The following is a 20,179-nucleotide window of genomic DNA, read 5'->3' as shown; positions in this document are numbered from 1 at the left end:
AACAAATAATAAGTGGCGGTGTGCTAGGGTTTAGGGGTTCAGGGTTTTCCGTTTTTCTTTTTTTTTTTTTTTTTTTTGTCAAAAGGGTTCAGGGTTTTTGAGGGGTTTTTGTCACATTTTTAGCATTTCAAGCTCGAGGCTTTTTCAGAGCAAAAACAAAAGCTCGAGACTTTTATACATCGGAGCCATCCAAAGCTCCTTATCATTTCGTTACCAATGGAGGTTCCCTACCACTAGCAAGAAAAACCCTAGGAGATTTTCCGCTCTTAACTTCCAGGGTTCATAGGCAATGGAGGATTTCGACGATGATTTCGGGGAGCTATATGCTGGTGTTGAACCGCAGGCCAACTCAGCCATCAATGGCGTTCCGAACTTTGCTCACCTTTATACGGAGCCAGAAGAAGATATAAATGATGATGATGATGATGATGATGATGATCACAAGGCGAAGAACGCTAGGCCTGCTTCTGAGGAGCAATTTGTCTCTGATTCTAAGAAACCCGATTCTGTCTGCCAGGAGTTAGGTGAGAAAGTTTCGGGTTTGGAGGCAAATGAAGACTACAGTGGAAGTGACAGTGAGGATGACTTGAAAATAGTTTTGAATGATGTGGACTGTGATGGTCAAATGTTTCCAGTTGCAGGCCGAGGGAGCATGAAGAATGATGAGGATGAGGATGATGATGGTTTTGTGGCTACAAAAGAGTACAAGGTATTCTAATTGTGCCAGACAAATTTAATTTTTAAATTTTCTGAACTAATTTGAAACCAGTAATTTTCATTCACTGGTTAGTTATAGAAACTTAAGTATTCAGGAGAAAGATGACAGTGCCCTGTAAAATAAATATATAATCGGAATGTTTCCGGTTACAGAACTGAATATGGATAGATGATGAATACTATGTTTGATTTTCTACGTGTTTAAGTATTTCAACTCCAACACTGATATTTTTCGATACGAAATGTTATGTTTCTTTAGCTGCTGTCTTGTTGCCTACTACTTTTCTAACTGAGGGATGATTACTGATTTGTGCAGTATGTAAGGACTCAAGGATATACTTGTCCAAGCAATGGAAAAGCCAATGAGGCTGTGGGCTTGGTGTCTTCCATGTTGATTAGAGGAGACCATGATAATAATAATATGCGCAATCAACGTAAGGGGTCAAGCTCTTACATTGCTTGTGTTCGTGATACACCCCATCCAGTGCTGACTCAAAATAGATATGGTTTCAGGCTTCCTTGGTATAGGTTAGTAAATTACAAAAAAAATTAAATCTGCACAAACCCAATTTCTGTAATGGTTAACCTGTCAATACGTCAAGTTTCCTGAAATCGAATACCAAAAAAGACAACAAAAGAATTGAGAAGAACTCTGACTCTGTAGAGAATTCTAGAATTTATCTTTTTCTCAAAAAAATGATTTTATAGTAGTACTGTCCAAAGTTTGACGCAAAGCATCCTTATTTTCTTTCTTCCAGGACCATACTTGATGTAAATGTTGAATCATTTGAGGAGAAGCCATGGAGGTATCCTGGAGTTGATTTAACAGATTACTTCAACTTTGGTTTGAATGAGGACAGTTGGAAACAGTACTGCAACTCCCTGGTAAATGAAATGGTGCCATACTTATCATCAAAAACAAATTTATCACATAAAAAAATTTCTCTAGGCTAGTCTTCTAGATCCCATTTGGATGTTATGGCAGGTTTAAATGGTCTGGCCTTATGACCAAACTGGTTCTCGATGGTTTTCTTTGACACAGCAATATGTAAATACAATCCTAATAATAATGCATTGCAGGAACAACTTCGGATGGCATCCATGCAGTTTGGGATCCCTGTCCCAGACTCCTCAAAACTCTATCAGGTTATTTATTTAAATCTTTTGGGACTCTTAATATATCACCACAACTGTTGTTCAAATTTTTGGTGTTTACATGTCCATCCGTATCTTGCTTATTAGGCTAAAGAAGCTGGATCTGAATATGATAAATTTGCTCAGGAAACTATTTCTAAAGATATGAATCATGCTGACCCAAGGAAACATGGTCCTCCATCAAGATTTTTTGATTCCAGAGTGAGACAGTTGGAACTAGTATGTCAGAATTTATTACTATTCTGTGATGATTGTATTCAGAAACTAGTTTGAGATAATTATAACTTGTTGGCTTTTGATGTTTCAGCCGAAAGGCAGAGCAATTCAGATTGAAGATAGTATTATTGAACGACAACCATCTTTTGATAGTAGGCATCCACTTAGTTTAGATTCTGATGTTGTGATACAGGTGTGTTGTCACTTTGAATTGTCTTATGGATTTTTTGCATCTACTTTATATTATGCTATTACTAATCAGTGTCACATGATTGGGTAGATTACTGTGCAGGGCCCCACTGAGGAAACCTCTGATTCTGGTGAGGGACAGGGCTGTACAAATGGCACTGTACATGAGGCATTTGCAAATGGGGAATTTGTTATTCCCTCTTCTAATATTGCCAAAGAAGACGATTTATCTGTAGGAAGTCTCAAAGGAAACTCGAGAAGATTAGACAGGTCTGTATTCTTGTTTGATGTAGGGCCCTAAATATTCCAGTTATTATACAATTTCTTATGGCACATGTAATGCATTTATCTTTCCTTGATATGATCAGGTGTTCCCAGCAGATCAGTCCCATGGTAATAGATTCTGATAATCACAGAAATAACCAGGCCTTTGATCAGGACGGGTATGACCATAAGCAAGGGAATGCTATCTCATTGGAAACCATTGAAATTGCAAATCAAACAACAGAAAGTATTGGCAGGAATGCTGTCTGTGCTGATCAAAGCATGATGGAAGCACAATTATCACTTGGTGATGATGATCAACTTAGCCCCACCTCATCCTGTTTTGTAAGTGATTCTGAAGCATCCAATAATAGTGATCATTTTGATCCAGAAGATATCCGTACTCCTGTAAAGTCAACAGTGAATCCACACATTGAACTATGCAAGTCTGTCAGATCATCTTGTAAGAACTCAAAAGACATAGTCATGAAGAGAAAAGTAGTTGATGTCAAAGATTATCCTGCACGTGGAAGTCCTGCTCCAAAGAAGCGCAAGCATCAGGATAGGAGGCTTGACAGTGTAGTTGAACCAAATGTTCACAGAAAAGATGAACATGATGCATCCCCCACCTCGGAAACAGATGACCTGTATGACAGGGATCACTATGTGAATTCTCGCAGACAGAAAAAAAGGCTGCAAGATTTCAGCTGTAGTCACAGAGAAGATATTTCAGATTATGAAGAATCAAGCCATTATGGTATTAGATATACTGATAACCATGTTCAGACAGCTAATACAAATTATTGGAATAGAAAAGGTAGACAGAAGTCCCAAGACACACTAGATCCATATGTCAGAAAAACCTGGAATGAAAGGGAGTATTCTTGTGAAGAGCGGGATGCAGATTGGCATCATTTTGGAAGAACACAATTCACTAAGGAGAGGAGTCCTCTCACCAACAGGGAGTCCAGGGGGTTGCATTCTAGGTATTCCTCCCACACTGCTGAAGAAAGGGATGCTCCATGTAGAAGGAATAGCAGCAAACTGCAGTTTAAGAAAATACCAAACCCTAGTGGTGGTTTTAATTATAAATGCGAAGATGACTTTGTGGGAGAAAAATTTGGGAGATGCGTCTCATTCACTGATCAAAAAAGGAAATTTCCCCAGGTTAGGAGAGAATTAAAAAACTCTAGGGGAAGGGGTGGACATGTTGACAGTCCCGTTTTGTATTGGGATGATTCATGCTCTGGGAAAACTAAAGATCAATATTGCAGACACAGAGAAAATCGATATTTGTCCCATCAGTCTTACACAGCTGATGAACAAAGGTGGAATGACTCCCTATCACCAAGAAATGATGTTTCTTACTCAAGAGCAACTGATGAAAGATATTGGAGGCATGCGAGCAAAATATACTCTGATGAAGCCAAAGAGAGTAACTGGTTTGATAGTCATAATACTGATGAAATTGATGATATCATTTATCCTAATGATCATTTAAGGTGGAGAAGATCTAACTGGCGATCTGAAGTGCTGCACTGGACAGAGGATCAGTTAACTGTCAGGGATCATGGTGACAAATTGTATTCTAAGAAGGGATCTGTTTCTTATCAGAAATATGTAAGGAATGAAACCTTTCATGTTAAATATGGTTCTTCTCATGATGCTATGCATATTGATGATATGCTACCAGAGCAACATAGATTGAAAATGATGAGAAAAAGAAGTAGTGCTAAGTGTATGAATAGAAGTTCTATGATGGGTAAGCATGAGCAGACGATCCCGAGGTGCAGAGATTCGACTGACTTGTTTGTTGGGGAAGGCAAGGTAAAGTTAAGGGAACAAAGGATGAAACCTATTATCACTGTACTTGTATATATGAGTGCTCGACATGAGTTCAGCAAGCCTTATTTATTTTTTTCAATTCTATCCCGTTGCATGTTTTCTGTTTCTCCTTTTCCTTTTTATATAATATTTTCACTTTCCCCTCTCCAGGTAATGTGTTTGTGAAGCTCTTTAACAATTTCTGCTTTTGTTTATATGTTCTTGAGTGTTAAGAGTTTCCATTCAGATCAACATAAGGCCTTCTTAGATCCAGGGTGTGAAGCATGTAATGAGGGGGAAAATGTTCCCTGTCGATCATTGATCCATTAATTTAAGTTCTTCTAGCAACGTCCCTAGTAGCGGAGTTGGTTCATTGACCTTCTGCCGCATGTGTTGAATCATCTACTTTACCCATTTAGTGATTGATATATTATATATGAGTGACATTTCTTCTTCTGACTATACACTGCAGTCCTCTGGAAGATGCTCCAAAGGCAGAACTTTGATGTGCAATGATAGGCGTGAAAATATGGACCCAGAGATTGGTGGGGCACGGACAACTTTAGTGGGTTCTAGTGAATCTGAGAAATGGGCAGTCCAATTTAGCATCCCAAAAGTTCGACGCAACCAAAACAATGAGAACAGGCTTGAAGCGTTTCCAGTTACAGGTCAAAATGATGATTTGGATATGGAGGATGGCCAGATTGTAACAGAAGAACTGACCACAGCACATCCCTTACAGAGAAAACATGCTTCTGAATATGCAGTACCAGCTCACAGTGTAAAAAGGAGACCGTTTAATAATGGGAGTGCTTCCCATGGGAATAAGGTTGTAGAAGGATATGACAACCAAAGGATTCTTGAGACAATGGCAAAAATGGAGAAACGTGGGGAGCGCTTTAAGGAGTCAATCACCTTGAAAAAAGAGCCAGATAAATTGTCCAAGCCTGAGGTTGATCTTCTAGCTGAAACAGCTGAAACAAAGCAACATAGGCCAGCCCGAAAGAGGCGGTGGGGCGGTGTATAGGTTGTTTAAGAGCAATGCCATGTCTTTTTTTTTTTTTTTTTCTATATATAGATTTTTATTATAGTAGTCTCAGATGTGATCTCATGGCTTGAAGTCTTCCTCAGAATGACTTAAGCTATTTGGGGCAGGTCAATAAAAGCTTAAACACAGCAGTTTGAGATACAGAATCAGGTTAGAGTTTTTGTTATTTTTCACTTCTTTCAGAGAAATTGGAGGGAAGATTTGATATTCAAGTGACCTATTACCTATTCCTACCTGCAAAAGACTTCATTACGATAGCAATCTTCAATGCAGATTCAAGTTTGAGAAATAAGGGTGCTTGTGTTGCAGCAAATGGCCAAGAATCATGCTCAAGAAGATTGGTTGAATTTGTACCACTTTTGACAGAATTCGGACTCATTTAATTCACTCATATCCTGTTGTTGCCTGTATGCATATTTTATTTTTATCCCACTTTTAAAATTAAAAAAATTATAATATTGATATAGTATACGGGTCAACTGATTTGACTGAATATTTTCTTCTGTCCAAAAATCTCCGAATTTGTTGTGAGCTACTGTCCTGATATACTGAGGCTTCGGATTGAATGGATTGTTTTTGGTCTGATAAACTATCTGATCTTGATGGACTTCCAATAAGGAGCTTCCACGTGGCATAAAAATCCGCCCTCTAGAACCACAGAAGAAAAAGAAACAAAAACAAAAACAAAAACAAAAGTGAAAACGTGGCAAAGTGTACGCCAATTATCCTCTCAATTGAAGGAAAATGCCCTTCGGTGAATGACCGTTAGTTTTGAGTACGCTCTCTGCAATTGACTAAAATATCCTCTCCAAATGAGATCATTTTCACACTAAAATAAAAAGAGAGCATGAAAAATGTCTTATTCTGTATATTAGAGTAATTTAAAATGTTGTTTTATAAAGAAGAATTTTGGTGTTTGATAAAATTTAAATAAATAGATAAAACTACATCTTACTCTAAAATAATTGGTATAAAAAAACTACTAGTTATAACTTTCATATAAAACTTAGTAATATCGTGTCTATTTAATAATTTAAAAAGAAAAGACAAAGTTAAAGGGTTTCGTCCAATGAAAAATGATCTTGATTTACGACTAGAAGTATCGATTCGAACCCCATGATATTTTAGTTGTATATGTGTAAGAAACTCCTCTATTTATACTATCGCTTGTACTAAAAAAAAAAAATAGACAAAAGCACATATTATTAAGCAAAGGAAAAAAAATTCTCTTATCATACATTAACATCTTTGGACTACTTATTATGGAGCTTTTTTCCCCCTAAAATCTCAGTTTATTTCTTTGTCATTGTTTATTACTATACTCACAAAACAAATAGTAGAGAAATTTGTCGGGTCCAAAAGTGCACACGTCGTCCTACAGCTTTTTTGTAAAATCATTGAAAAGCAAAAATGGTAGAGCTGTAAGGCTATAATGGTAATTGGACAAGCAGTGGTTCTTCCTCTACCCGCCTCACATTCGTTTCAACATGGATCATACAGTACAGTTTAATCCGTTAAACACAGAGAGAAATGCACCTTCTCTCTTCTCCTTCTCCTCCTCCCTCAAACCCCAACTTCACTGTCTTCTCCTGCACCTCCCAAAACCCTAACAACCACTCCAAGTTCGCCTTCAAAATCCCCACTTTGTCCCTCCACTCTTCCCCTTATTCCCTCTCAGCCCCTCCACGCTGCTCCTCCCGGGACTCCTCCGCACCAGTCCTCGACCAGACCCCGCTCCCAGGCTCCTCCAATGGCGCCGTTTCGAACGACCAGAGCCAAGGCAATGCCGTGCTGCTCGAGGCAGAGTCGTCAAAAAGAGTGCTCGCGGTTCGCCGGCCGGCCATGGAAGTCTCCGGCGACGGAGAAGGTGGCGAGGAGGCACCTACAGCCCTCGATGCAGGGCTTTCCGAGTTGGCGAAGAAGATGCCGATATTCGAGCCGGAACAGAAGGCTGAATCGGGTGTGAAAGAGAGGCCATTGTCGGTGAACTTGGACTTGGCGTTGTATAGAGCTAAAATCTTGACCAGAAACTATCAATATGCTGAAGCAGAGAAATTACTTGAAAAGGTATATAATCTTCCAGTATCAATTATCAATTGTGTTTGCGGTTATGCATGTCTGAATTTTTTGAAGTGTTTAAAAATTAAAATTAGTAGTGTTCTGTTTCACTGAGAGTGGCTTTGTTTGCAACAGTGTATATATTATTGGCCTGAAGATGGAAGAGCGTACGTGGCGCTGGGGAAGGCCTTAAGCAAACAATCGAAGACGGCTGAAGCTCGAGCTGTTTATGAGAAAGGCTGCCAAGCTACTCAAGGAGAAAATCCATACATTTGGCAGGTTTGGTTTTCTCTGTTTTCCAAATTGAACTTTGTGCAACTGGTTAACTGGTATGCAAAATTGAAATTTTAAAGCGTGGGGCAGGCCTTTGTTAATATGAGTGAGTGTACAAATTTCCCTACGAGAATATTCGATTGGGAAGATTCCCCTTTCTTCTTCGCCGCCTCTTTCTCCCTGCAAAATAGAACCCATAAGAGGACCACACCCTGGGGGTGTTGGCCAAAGGCCCTCCAATGCCTAAATTAGTTCAATTGAATCGTATAGAAAACAATAGCTAATAGGGTACGGAGATGTGTTTATGTTGTAAACCGGGCGGCCGGAGCCTTATGTAAAAGAGAGAGAGAAAGGAGGTTTGAGAGGAATTTTCTGCAGAGTTTCAGTAGGGATTTCCAACATACCTCAACCCTTGTGTGTGGCTATGCTTTTATAATGGTCTTGGAGGCTAGGTTTCAGAGGAATAATTCCGTAGATGGAAGGGAATTATTCCTCCCCTTTTTGGAATTAATTTGACTAATTAGGGATTTGATTTATTAGGGTAAATCAAATCCCTAATTATGGTAGGTATCAAATCAAATCCTAATTCAATTAGGTAACTCCTCATTTAATTGGGAATCGTGGTAATTAATCAAATCAATTTTCAACCCAATTAGGTAACGTTCAATTTAATTAGGTAATCCCCAATTAAATTGAGTAACTCCCAATCAAGTTAATTAATTCCCAATTAGGTCAAATAATCCCTAAATGGAATGAATTATTTGACCTAGGGTTTTGATTTAATTTGGTTACCACAATGAGTACCACTTATTTTAAGATTTGGTATTGGAAAATGAAAATATATTCTTCCATTGATGAACAAAATGGTGAATCATTAGTTCTGGTTGATGATTTTTAACCATGAACAAGTCAGAAGTCCGAAAGAAAGTACCTTGTTAGGAAGTCATATGTGGGAATAGTTCTTGTTAGGACTGATTGATTGATTGATTTAATTGAGGTGGTTGTTTACAGTGCTGGGCTGTTTTGGAAAATAAGATGGGAAATACAAGGAGAGCAAGGGAATTATTTGATGCGGCCACGGTTGCTGATAAGAGGCACATTGCTGCCTGGCATGGGTGGGGAGTTCTAGAGCTAAAGCAGGGAAATATAAAAAAGGCAAGGCATCTGCTTGCTAAAGGTCTAAAGTTTTGTGGAGGGAACGAGTACGTATACCAGACACTCGCATTGCTGGAAGCTAAAGCCAATCGCTATGAGCAGGCTCGATATTTGTTCAGGCAGGCTACCAAGTGTAATCCCAAAAGCTGTGCCAGTTGGCTTGTAAGTCATCATTCTCCTGCACGTAGGCCTCTCTGTTACAAGTTAACTTTCCATGTCTTTCTGGCTGCTGAAATGTCTTTTTCCTGGTAGTAAATTGTCCAATTCTTATGATTCAGGCGTGGGCTCAATTGGAGATGCAACAGGAGAACAATCGTGCTGCCAGGCAACTCTTTGAGGTGATTGTTTATTTTACTGTGATCATGCATGACTATCAGTTTCCATTTCCTTGTAGATTAGGACTTTGCTGCAGTTCTTCTCTTAGAATGTTTCAGTTACTAAATTGGATATGTTTAGTTTATTTTGTTTTATTTTCTGTATTTACAGCGTTGATTGTGATGTTTTCCACCTCTATTTGTAGAAAGCGATACAGGCAAGCCCCAAGAATAGGTTTGCATGGCATGTTTGGGGAATGTTTGAAGCTAATATAGGTGACGTTGACAAAGCAAGAAAGCTTTTAAAGATAGGTCACGCGCTCAATCAAAGGGATCCAGTTCTGCTTCAGTCCCTTGCTTTATTGGAATATAAAAACTCAACTGCAAATCTTGCTCGACAGTTGTTCAGGAAAGCATCTGAGTTGGATCCCAGGCATCAACCAGTGTGGACGGTAAGACTCGCTTATCCGTACAGAGATCTGAGTTGGATCATAAATCATAAACCTGATGCCATTTATTTGTTTGAGATGACGACCTGATAAATTATGTGTGTGGATGATGCTTGTATGCTGCTAATTGTTTGAAGTATGAATGCTCTTCAACAGTACTAAAAGCAGAATTGGAATTAGTCAGACTTAGCGATGATAGAGAATACGAGAACATTTATTGGGCGTTTTTTGTTGCCTACAGAAAGTGATGGACTGCACAGGCCATTACCTTTCCTTGTTGCATACCATTGATATTCTTCTTATCAAAGTTATTTCATACCACATCATCATTTCTTACACCAAAAAGAAAAGTAATTTCCATCCTTTATGCATTGGCCACTTTCTGAAATAACCTGACAGATTTATCTTCGGGAATTACAGGACTTGTTTGTGTATGCATGCATCATTGTGAATTCAACAGAAAACTAATTCTCTAAATGTGAAATATTCGGGTATTTAGGCTTGGGGATGGATGGAATGGAAAGAAGGAAACATAGAGACAGCAAGGAAATTATACCAAAAAGCATTGTCCATCAACTCAACTAGTGAAACTGCTGCTCGTTGCCTGCAGGTAATGACCGTAGTTGGGTGTCTGGTTTCTTATACTTTGAAAATGTTCAGTTATGTTATACTTGAAACAGCAACTTCCTTAAGGTCTTCTCTATCATGTTTCTTATAAAAAAAGATTCGCGACAATGGCACATAACAAGCCATATTTTTAAGGAAGAAACTTAGATCGATACCACAGCAAACATTATCCACATGTATGATTATTAAGGCTTCTTGCCAATGACCATCTGTTTCTGTGGTAGGCTTGGGGAGTTCTAGAACAGAGAAATGGTAACCTATCAGCTGCCAGGAGATTGTTTAGGTCCTCCCTTAATATAAATTCTCAGAGTTATGTCACATGGATGACATGGGCATCATTAGAGGAAAACCAAGGAAACTCTGTACGTGCAGAGGAAATTCGTGAGCTCTATTTCCAGCAGGTTAGTAATTAGCATAGTCACTGCATTTTACATGTGAGAAAGCTATCTGTTTGGGATATTTGTCTTGGAAGGCTTCAAGCCCTCAACTTTTTACACTCGTTTGTTTCTCGCAACAGCGCATTGAAATTGTGGATGATGCTTCATGGATTATGGGATTCTTAGACATTATAGACCCCGCGCTTGACCGTATAAAGAGTCTCTTGAAGTTGGACCAGAATTCACAACAAATACAACAGGATTCTCTGAGAACAATAACAGGAGCAAATGAAAATAATACCGATGAAGAGTCGGCTGGCCTTTCCTCTAAAGGAAATGACATGGAAAGTGAGACTGGTTTTGATGTGGATGCTTTTGTTACAGAAAAATTATCTCTAGACCCATCCAAGCTAGAAGTTCAGATGGAAACCTCACGGCCTTTTGTACTAAACAGAACAAGAGCGAAAGTATTATAGTGATTTGCCAAATGGAGAAGAACCTGTTACATAGTACAGAAAACATTAGAGCATTTTAATCGTATACATGACAGGGCCTCTTGTGGGTTTTGTGGTTTGTATCATGAAATTTGAGGCTGAGGGCTCGCCTTGTATATTTCATACCTCGAAGTAAGGTAACTTGATATGCAAGTAAAACTTGTAATTTACTGGACAACACAGAAAAACCATTTGCATTGGGCTTCAGCCTTCAATGATTAAAGAAAATATTTTGGAATGTAAACTCTTTTCCTGTTTTTAGTTAATCTCGTTTGCATTTCATTTGTTAGTAGCTCACGTACGGACATGATTTCGATTATGGTTTTAACTTCTAACAAACAATTTGACAACATAAATATCTAGTGTCAGATCCGATAAAACGCTACTCCAATGCTCTCAAATCTCATTAAAGTTTACTATAGTATGATAAAGTTAAAGTAAAGATAATTTATGAATTTAACTATATTATAAATTATAATCAAACCATGAATTTGGTTATGATGTTGATAAACTAAACACAACTATCACCATGCATACGAGAAATTCTTCCGTGTGACAGTCCCACTACATAACTACGTAGTAATACTAATTCACTCATATTACAATACATATATAAACTTATTAATGTTACTCTAAGATATCACACATATTATATATTAGCCTATGTGCACGCATTTCCGAGATTGCGAGAGGCTTTTAAAAAAAATTAAAATTAAAAATGTATTTTTGAATTAAAAAAGATAATGGTAGTTGTGTTTCATAAAAATAGGATCCATTATTTGATTTTTCTTTTAATTTTAATTTTTTTTAAATATGAAAAAAGTGAATTTACCATATTATCCTCATTTAATTAATAATTTCAATTCTTAATGTTTGCATTAACCAATGACATTTTCTGGTATTTTGAATATTTCACCATTCTTTGCCTTTTATTTTATATATATAGATAACACATGAATAACACCACATGATAATGTGACTGTCACACCTAAGTATTTTTTCAGTGGAAAATGATAAACTAACCCCCATGCTGTCATCTATGCAAAGGCAAAATAAATTCCTATGCTTTACCATTTGTGCATCCACGGATACCTCTTACTGGCCTCACACAACACATGCACTCAATGCCATGTTAATGTTAGCTTAGCTAGCTTCAACCAACCGGCCATAACCAAGTCGCAACGTTTGAAGAAAATCGTTACCGCCCCTCTCACTCACTGGAACAGTCGCATGAGTGATTCTGGTTCTTCATCTCTAGTCTTCAGTCTTCCCCTGGGATTATAGGGACATGCACTTACGAGCACTTAGCACCATGAAACGGAAGTACAGCTGCAGCAGCAGTAGTAGTAAAAGGAACGCAACATACCTTGCTAGCTTTAGTTTGTCAAATTTGTCCAATATAATTGTTTAAACAAACAAGTTGGTCGGCATATGCACTAGTCTACAACTGGATCCAAGCCCTTCATCTGTTAGTTTCTAGAATTTTAATGTCGGAATTTTTGTTTATTGTCCTCGACCTATGCGAGGGAGGGAGATGTCAAAATTCAAATAAGCATGTCTTTTATGTAAATTTTTAATTATCTATAGGAATTAAAGAGCCCGTTTGATAGGTGACGTGGAGCACGTATGGCCGTTGAGCTTTCATATATTGGCTAACCTATTTTGATATCATGAAGGAAGTTGAGATTTCACCCTAAAACCAATTATAAGTCCTTGATAGATTTCTCAACTTTTAATATAAGACTCTTTACCTTCATATTCTCACAGTTCAAACTATAAATCAAAATCGAAATGAAAACACGATTACCTTTTTGAAATAATCCATGTAGGATTTTCAATTTTCGTAGGATATATAGATTCTAATTTATATATCCTACGAAAGTCACGAACTTTTGTCTTTTCTCTAGATGCTGGTTCCGTCTCTAAGTCTTGAGAAGACAGAAAGAAAGAAGAAAATTTTGCTTTTTGACCGAAAAATGGTTCCATTAACTGGAGACATTAACAGAGTATGAGCTGCAGAAACTGACATAGTGAATGACTCTGATTAGATGTAACAGGCATCCCACAGAATTAACCCCTATATCATTATAATTCTCAACTGGTGTAGGTTTTTGCTTTTTGGAGACAGAAGATCAAGAATCTCAATTTCCGAATGTTAATGAAATTATTAATAAAGGCATACATGAGTTTAGTCAAATTGACCAAAACGGATGTATTTTCTACTATTCATCCGAGTTTGAATCTACTTTCTATAATTTAGAATAGATTAAAATAGAATATTGTCTGTATAAAAAAAAATGAAAATATTGATAATGAAATACCCCTAAACATCATCCAAGAGTAATATAAGGAAATTTAACCGAAGATTGTCAGTTTTTATAGAGCCGTTTAAGGGTTCGAGTTTCCAGGCTTGTATAACCAATGAGTTGTGAAGTGAAAAAATAAAATAAAAACACTATTTTGTATTTAGCCTTGTATATATGTGAAATGCTGCTCTATCATTCAGCGAGGGGGCAATATATGGGTAAAAAGTGATTTTGTTCAAAGCTGGTAATGAGTTATGGCATTGGTTTAAAAAAACAACTAAATATTTGTACTTAGGCATGGTATATCTGATTCTTGATATAGATAGTGTTTTCTTTTATTCTTTTACTCTTCTTTTTCTTCTGTTTTTGTCTGTTTTGGGAACAGTTTTGTGAAAGCTATAATATGGGATGGACCGTACGGTCATGGTAAAACAGGTCTTGCCATTGTGCATTGAATGGCTGCTGCTGCTGCTCCCTGTCATGGTAAAATATAATTTGGTTGTGGGAGGAAATATTTCGGACTTCCAATCACAAGGTGCTATGTGGACAAAAAGAATATCTTCTAGGTCAATAATCAGGCCTATTTATTGGGGATTATTTAGGCCAAAATTGGGAGATATTATCATCAATTTGGGATTTGATTCTGATTGAAATCCCTAATTTACTCAATCTCTCCATTTAAGGGAAAGAATATTTTCCTTCCAAATAGAAAATATTCTTTACAAAACCCTAACAACGAGGTGATTATAAATAGATGGCTACACCAAGCATACAAGGTAATCTGAAACTCAACTGACTTGATTGTTGGGGAAGGCAAGGTAAAGTTCAGTGAACAAAGAATGAAACCAATTATCACTGTATATATGAGTGCTCGACATGAGTTCAGCAAGCCTTATTTTTTCTTTTCAATTCTATCCGGTTGCATGTTTTCTGTTTCTCCTTTTCCTTTTTATATAATATTTTCACTTCCCCCCTTTCCAGGTAATGTGTTTTGTGAAGCTCTTTAACAATTTCTACTTTGTTTATATGTTCTTGAGTGTTAGAGTTTCCATTCGGATCAACATAAGGCCTTCTTAGGTCCAGCGTGTGAAGCATGTAATGAGGGGAAAAACATTCCCCGTCGATCATCCATCCATTAATTTAAGTTCTTCTAGCATCGCCTTATAAGGGAATCACTGCAGTCAATGCAAATCAATGTCAGGGTGTTGATGAAACCCTTTAACCACCAAACGGGCCTTAGAGCACTTCCAACAATAAGGGATGGGGGGGTGGTTTAGGCCCAAAAACAGTTTCCAGCAGCAAGGGCTGGCCAGGGCAATTGCTGGGCCCACAAAACCGGCCACTCAGGCAAGATGAGCTCGAGTTCAAGTCCGGGTACAAAAAAAACAAAATTTTCAGTTTTTTTAAAAATAAATAAATAAATACTTAGTTATAGTTTTCACTTCCCACACCAAACTCTATACAAATTTCTCTCATCATATCTCATATGAATAGTTGTTGTCATGGCAATTGGTGAAAACACCACAACATTTTGCAAGGGCAGCCACCCACTATTCACGTGAATAGTGGTTGCCCTAACCTCCCCTTTGCCATGGCAAAGAGCAAACTACTAGAAGTGCTCTTATATCGGTCAATAGCGCCATCAGGATGGCATTTGATGCGGAATACCCATTTGCACCCAATAAGATTATGATGAGGATTTAGTGATTGATATATTATATAGAGTAATGCTACACTTACCACATTATTATCCCACATTTCTATACCACATGATGTGGCATATCCATATCATATGTCACATCAATTAAATGAATGAAGTGTATTTTAATAAATAAAATTAGAAAAACAAAAACTAGTATTTTACATGATGTGGTATATACACATCAGCTGCCACATCATGTGGTATAAAATTGTGGTATAAAAAATGTGGTAAGACTAGTATTATTCTATTATATATGAGTGACATTTCCTTGTGACTATACACTACAGTCCCTCTATAATTGTCTTGTTGATTGGTTTCTATATTAAGCACTTTTGAAAAAAGCGACATCATGAGAAGCCAATTCTGTTTGCAGGCTCACTTTCTGACTAAAAAACCATCATGGCCTCTTTTCATTTGTGCTTCTCCTACATGGTGATGATGCTCATGGTTATATCCTGCAATCTATATGGAGCACATTCTGGTACTGCAAACCCTAGCTCTGCTTTCTACATCAAGATGTATAATATATATCCATGTTAATTTTCTCTTGTTTAATTGTTGCTTTTATTAATTACTCTTTCATTAAATATTAGGGGGTTGCAAAGCCAGAGACATAAGCATCTCACAAGGGAAAATTTCAGAGACTGGGATCCCAAAGTACAGCGTACAGATTGCGAACGAGTGTTCTTTTGACTGTGCTGCTTCAGACATCCACGTCCACTGTGGTCAGTTTGCCTCTACAGAAGTTATGAACCCAGCTGAGTTCAGGAGGCTCTCTTTTGATGATTGCTTGGTGAACAACGGACAGCCTTTGAAGCCCCATCAGCTCATCAGCTTTACTTACTCCAACACCTTCATGTACCCCCTTGCTTTCAAGTCCGCAAAGTTTATTTGCTAATTATATTTTAGCCCTCGCAACTATCACATTCTACTTAGGGTGATCATTTTGAGACTTAGCCACCAATAGTTTATGTTATCTCTCTCTCTCTCTCTCTCTCTCTCTCTCTCTCTCTCTGTGGCTTTGGCAACCAGAGCTCAAGTACAGATAAGTAGAAAACAGAATGAATGTTGACCTAAAAAAAAGCAGAATGAATGATTGGAGATACTCTTTTATTCTTTGCCTATAAATGGGGTATTGAATTTTGTACAAAAAAAAGGGGTTTTGAAAATGCCCTTCTTCATGCTAGTTGTGATGGAACAACAAAAAGGAAACCAAATTGTTATTTTTGTAATCATTCTGTAAATAGTATTATGCAGTTCAGAACATTTGGTGTCTGTGTTTAAATGCTTCCCCTGTGCTTACTTTATGTTTGTCTTCAACTTTATAATTTACAAGCTTACATGCTTACATGAGTTGTGTTGTCATTTTTCCCGTATCTGATTGGTATTGGCATATTTAACACATGGTACTTGAAAGCCACATTATTTTCCTTCAAATACAGAAACCAAAACAAGAATTGAACAAGAATTGACAAATTCCTTAAATAAATAAAAATAGGTATTTACCAGGTGGAGAGATGGGATCATGCCCCAAAAAATTTCTGCAATAGTTTCCATTCTGTCTTCTTGTATCTACCAAGGTGAAAAACAAAAATTTGAAGAGGCATTATATCAATAGACAGCCTACTTAAAGAAAGTTCCTAGCCAGAAAACAAAACAATATAGAAAAAGAGGTGACCGAGGCATAGTTTACATGATTGGCCTCATCTTCCTCTTGGATTCACTATTTGTGAAAAAACTGCACTTGTGTTTAAATCTTCTACAGTAGCCTCACTTGCAGTGCTTTCTTCCTCGATGGTCAATGTGGAATTGTGAATTGCATAAGCATCATTTGCTTTATCTTGAGCAACAACTGCTTCTCCATCAGGGTTTTCATGCAGTTGAAGTGCGAACTCGAGGTTCCAAAGCACGTCACCCATTGAAGGACGTTCAAGTCCATGATCAGCTAAGCACTTCTCAGCTGTCTCTGAAAACTTTTTCAGACACTCAGGATTTATAGGGGGTCCTGCCTTAAGATGTGGATCGACAATTTCGCTGAGAATTCCCTTTTTTCGACAATGTATAGCCCAATCTGCTAGACTAACTTGTTCCTTTGGCAATGTAGCATTAAGCGCTGGCCTTGCACACAGGACTTCAAACAGAACCACCCCAAAAGAGTACACATCAGATTTTTCTGTCAATTGTTGCCTGCGGAAATATTCAGGGTCCAAGTACCCAAAGCTCCCCTTCACCACTGTACTAACATGGGTTTGATTTTGATTAATATTAGGACCTGTTTTTGATAGCCCGAAATCAGACACTTTAGCTACCCAATTCTCGTCCAATAGAATGTTTGTGGTTTTCACATCTCTATGGATGATGGTGTACCTGGCACCAGTATGAAGATAATGTAATCCTCTAGCAGCTCCAATGCAAATTTCCAACCTTTGCTTCCATGACAAGGGAGGTTGGTTGCTCTTGTATAGGTGTTCCCTTAGAGTCCCATTAGCCATGTAATCATAAACAAGAACCATCTCGCCGTCTTCTTCGCAAAAACCAATCAAAGAGACTAAATGCTTGTGTCTAAGCTTTGAAAGCATCTCTATTTCAGTTTGGAATTCATTAACTCCTTGCTCCGAAGATGGATTCGATCTTTTTATAGCCACTTGGGTCCCTCCATCAATAATGCCTTTGTAAACCTTCCCAAACCCTCCAACCCCAATAACTTGAGATTCATCGAAGTTCTTGGTACCATGTTTTATCTCAGACAATGAAAAATGCCTACATAGACCAGCAGCCAGACTTGAAAGGTGGCTGCTACCAGTGTTGCTCTTGCCAGAAATAGTTGATGTGTGAGAGTTACCATAAAGGGGCAACCAAGCACCCATCCCAGACTCCATTCCATTCTTTCTCTTCTTCTTTATGTACACGACAAAGCACACTGCTGCAACTACAGCCGCACCGCCAGCAGCCCCACCAGCTATTCCAATTACTTCACCCTTGCTCTTGGATTCCGGCGGAGGAGAAAAATTACTAGCTGCAGCAGCCTCGGCTTCTTGAAGCATCTTCGAAGGCTCAGGATTTGGGCCTGCCAAGTTCCCACGTGTGTCATTGAGCTTAAAGATCTCCAAACCATTAAGAATTGAGTCATAATACTCAGGCTTCTCTGACACAGATGGATGCAATGCCACCCATATTTCCTCATCACCATCTCTATCATTAACAACAGTTGCATAATCTTTATAAACTGGCACTCCTATGGACCCTGCCCAAGCAATCGCATCCGCAGATTGCTGTGCTGTTCGGTTGTTGAGGAAAATATCAAACACCCTCTGATTAATCTTGGTAAGTTGAAGCTCACAAAAATGGAACCTAACAACATATGTAAAATTGGCATCAACAGAGAAAACCCATGTGAGATTGTAATTCTGATTGATTTTGGGGTCCGGTCCCATTGACCTAGCCGTGCTGTACACATTCAGAGGTGCAATATAGCCTGGCACTTCAGGAGGATATTTAATGCTAACATTTTTACCAGCCTCAGATGTGACCCCAAATGCTGCACCAAACAAGTATGGCGAATCATCGTACCATGTCCTTGTAAGCCCTGAATCATTGGTTGTAGGAATAAACTGTCCACCAACATTGAGCCTGAACATGGTCTGAAGGGAAGAGCTCTGGACCTCGACATTTTGGTCCTGGAACCCGATCAAGTTTGCAGGCTTGAACATATCAGCAGGCATTGAGATGACCTCAACCCCATTGACAAAAGCATAGGATTTATCATGCTGTGAAGAGGGTATGAATGTGATGTTGAGATTGCCAGACTGGGGAGGAATGAGTGAGAATTCTCTCATGATATAGGCCTGTGTGAGAGCTTGGGCTGTAATGGAGGCACTGAAATTGTGGAGGAGAGTAAACCCATTTGCAACCACGTCGAAATATGAGTTGGAAGGCTCGAGGCTGTTATAGGAAGTTGGATAAAAATGGAGCCTGACCAAAAGGCGTTGCTTGGGTGAAACAGAGAACTTGTACGACGATGCAGAGTTGAAAATTCTTGCAGACATGTATGGAACTTGAGAAGGCAGAGAAGGGTCTTGGTATTGGGCCGTTGCCGTGTTCGATTTATCGGAGGACGTAAGAAACTGGGAATCTGAGGCCCATTTGCGGCCATCGGAATCGGTGCCTCCACTTGAAGAGCCACAAGAAATGACGTAAGAATCAGAGTCTTTGCCATGAACATGAACGGTGTTTAATGAGAAAGATAACAAGATCAGAGAAAATAAGATATGGGTTTTGGAGATCATTGCTGAAAAGAGAAACCCTTTTGATGGAGAATTCAAGAGCTGAAAGGTTAAGGAAGAACAAGATCAATATATATGTATGGTACAGGGGAAAACATAGTACAGGAGAACAAGAACAATGAGAGAATGTTTTCCTGTACTTTCCTGATGTTCAATTACAATAACTGTATTAAATCCAGATGGGTTCTTCTGGTTTTCATGAAAAGTAAAGATTACAAATTTACCTGGGAATTTCAGGATGATATGCAAGAATTACGAATCAAGATGTGTTTTTGCTTTCATTTTTCTCTGTTGTTTATTTTTTTTTTTTTTGGGTCCAGGGTCTAGGGAACGTTACGATAGGAGGTAGTTACTGGTTAGAGAGTAATTGGGTTAGAGAGAGAAACGGTAAATGGTGTTTAGCATTGACTGCCTTGGCGTTTCTTTAGGTTTGATTTTGAGTGGTGATTCATTCACCGAGTGGATTGATGAATGAATCCGAATTATACTTTGGTTTTGTTTGTGATATGTATGCTTGCACTGCATGGGTCAATTGAAATCCCAATCACAAGGCATAACATCCGTCACACATTTTTTTTTTATATAGAAATTATGAAATTGCATTTATAATATAGCAAAAAAAGTCACTAACCATAAATGGCAAATACAAACTAGCCACAAAGGGTCATTATAATAATGAAACGGTCTAACATCAAAATTAAGACAATCTAAGGCTCCTGCACGCAAAA

The 20,179-nt window shown here is 38.2% G+C and overlaps 2 protein-coding genes and 1 pseudogene across 3 annotated transcripts; 2 read left to right on the top strand and 1 right to left on the bottom strand.

Moving 5' to 3' along the window:
• Positions 1–25: 25 nt before the first annotated feature.
• On the top strand, positions 26–5,875 carry LOC103323193 (fip1 motif-containing protein). 2 transcript variants are annotated; one of them, XM_089046400.1, is made up of 9 exons: positions 26–709; positions 1,034–1,245; positions 1,476–1,602; positions 1,798–1,863; positions 1,999–2,091; positions 2,180–2,281; positions 2,369–2,547; positions 2,646–4,368; positions 4,838–5,875. In XM_089046400.1, exons 1-9 carry the CDS (start codon positions 290–292, stop codon positions 5,390–5,392), a joined length of 3,477 nt encoding a protein of 1,158 aa, XP_088902526.1. In that variant the 5' UTR covers positions 26–289; the 3' UTR covers positions 5,393–5,875. The 2 variants fall into 2 exon arrangements, with proteins under 2 accessions (XP_088902526.1, XP_008223390.2); XM_008225168.3 differs by having other exon boundaries at positions 130–709; positions 1,960–2,091.
• Positions 5,876–6,894: 1,019 nt separating this feature from the next.
• On the top strand, positions 6,895–11,426 carry HCF107 (high chlorophyll fluorescent 107). The gene is made up of 8 exons (XM_089046374.1): positions 6,895–7,480; positions 7,607–7,750; positions 8,756–9,061; positions 9,178–9,237; positions 9,420–9,665; positions 10,162–10,272; positions 10,514–10,690; positions 10,807–11,426. The coding sequence occupies exons 1-8, from the start codon at positions 6,944–6,946 to the stop codon at positions 11,140–11,142; spliced, it is 1,917 nt and encodes a 638-aa protein (XP_088902500.1). The 5' UTR covers positions 6,895–6,943; the 3' UTR covers positions 11,143–11,426.
• A 5,193-nt stretch (positions 11,427–16,619) lies between these two features.
• LOC103323196 (receptor-like protein kinase ANXUR1 pseudogene) lies at positions 16,620–19,831 on the bottom strand (annotated as a pseudogene).
• Positions 19,832–20,179: the final 348 nt, after the last annotated feature.

Source organism: Prunus mume, linkage group LG2 (genome assembly GCF_029339155.1).
Source record: "Prunus mume cultivar Tortuosa linkage group LG2, ASM2933915v1, whole genome shotgun sequence".
NCBI lineage: Eukaryota > Viridiplantae > Streptophyta > Magnoliopsida > Rosales > Rosaceae > Prunus > Prunus mume.
The sequence above is the reverse complement of the archived record's forward strand: the minus strand, read 5'-3'. Positions and strand labels throughout refer to the sequence as shown.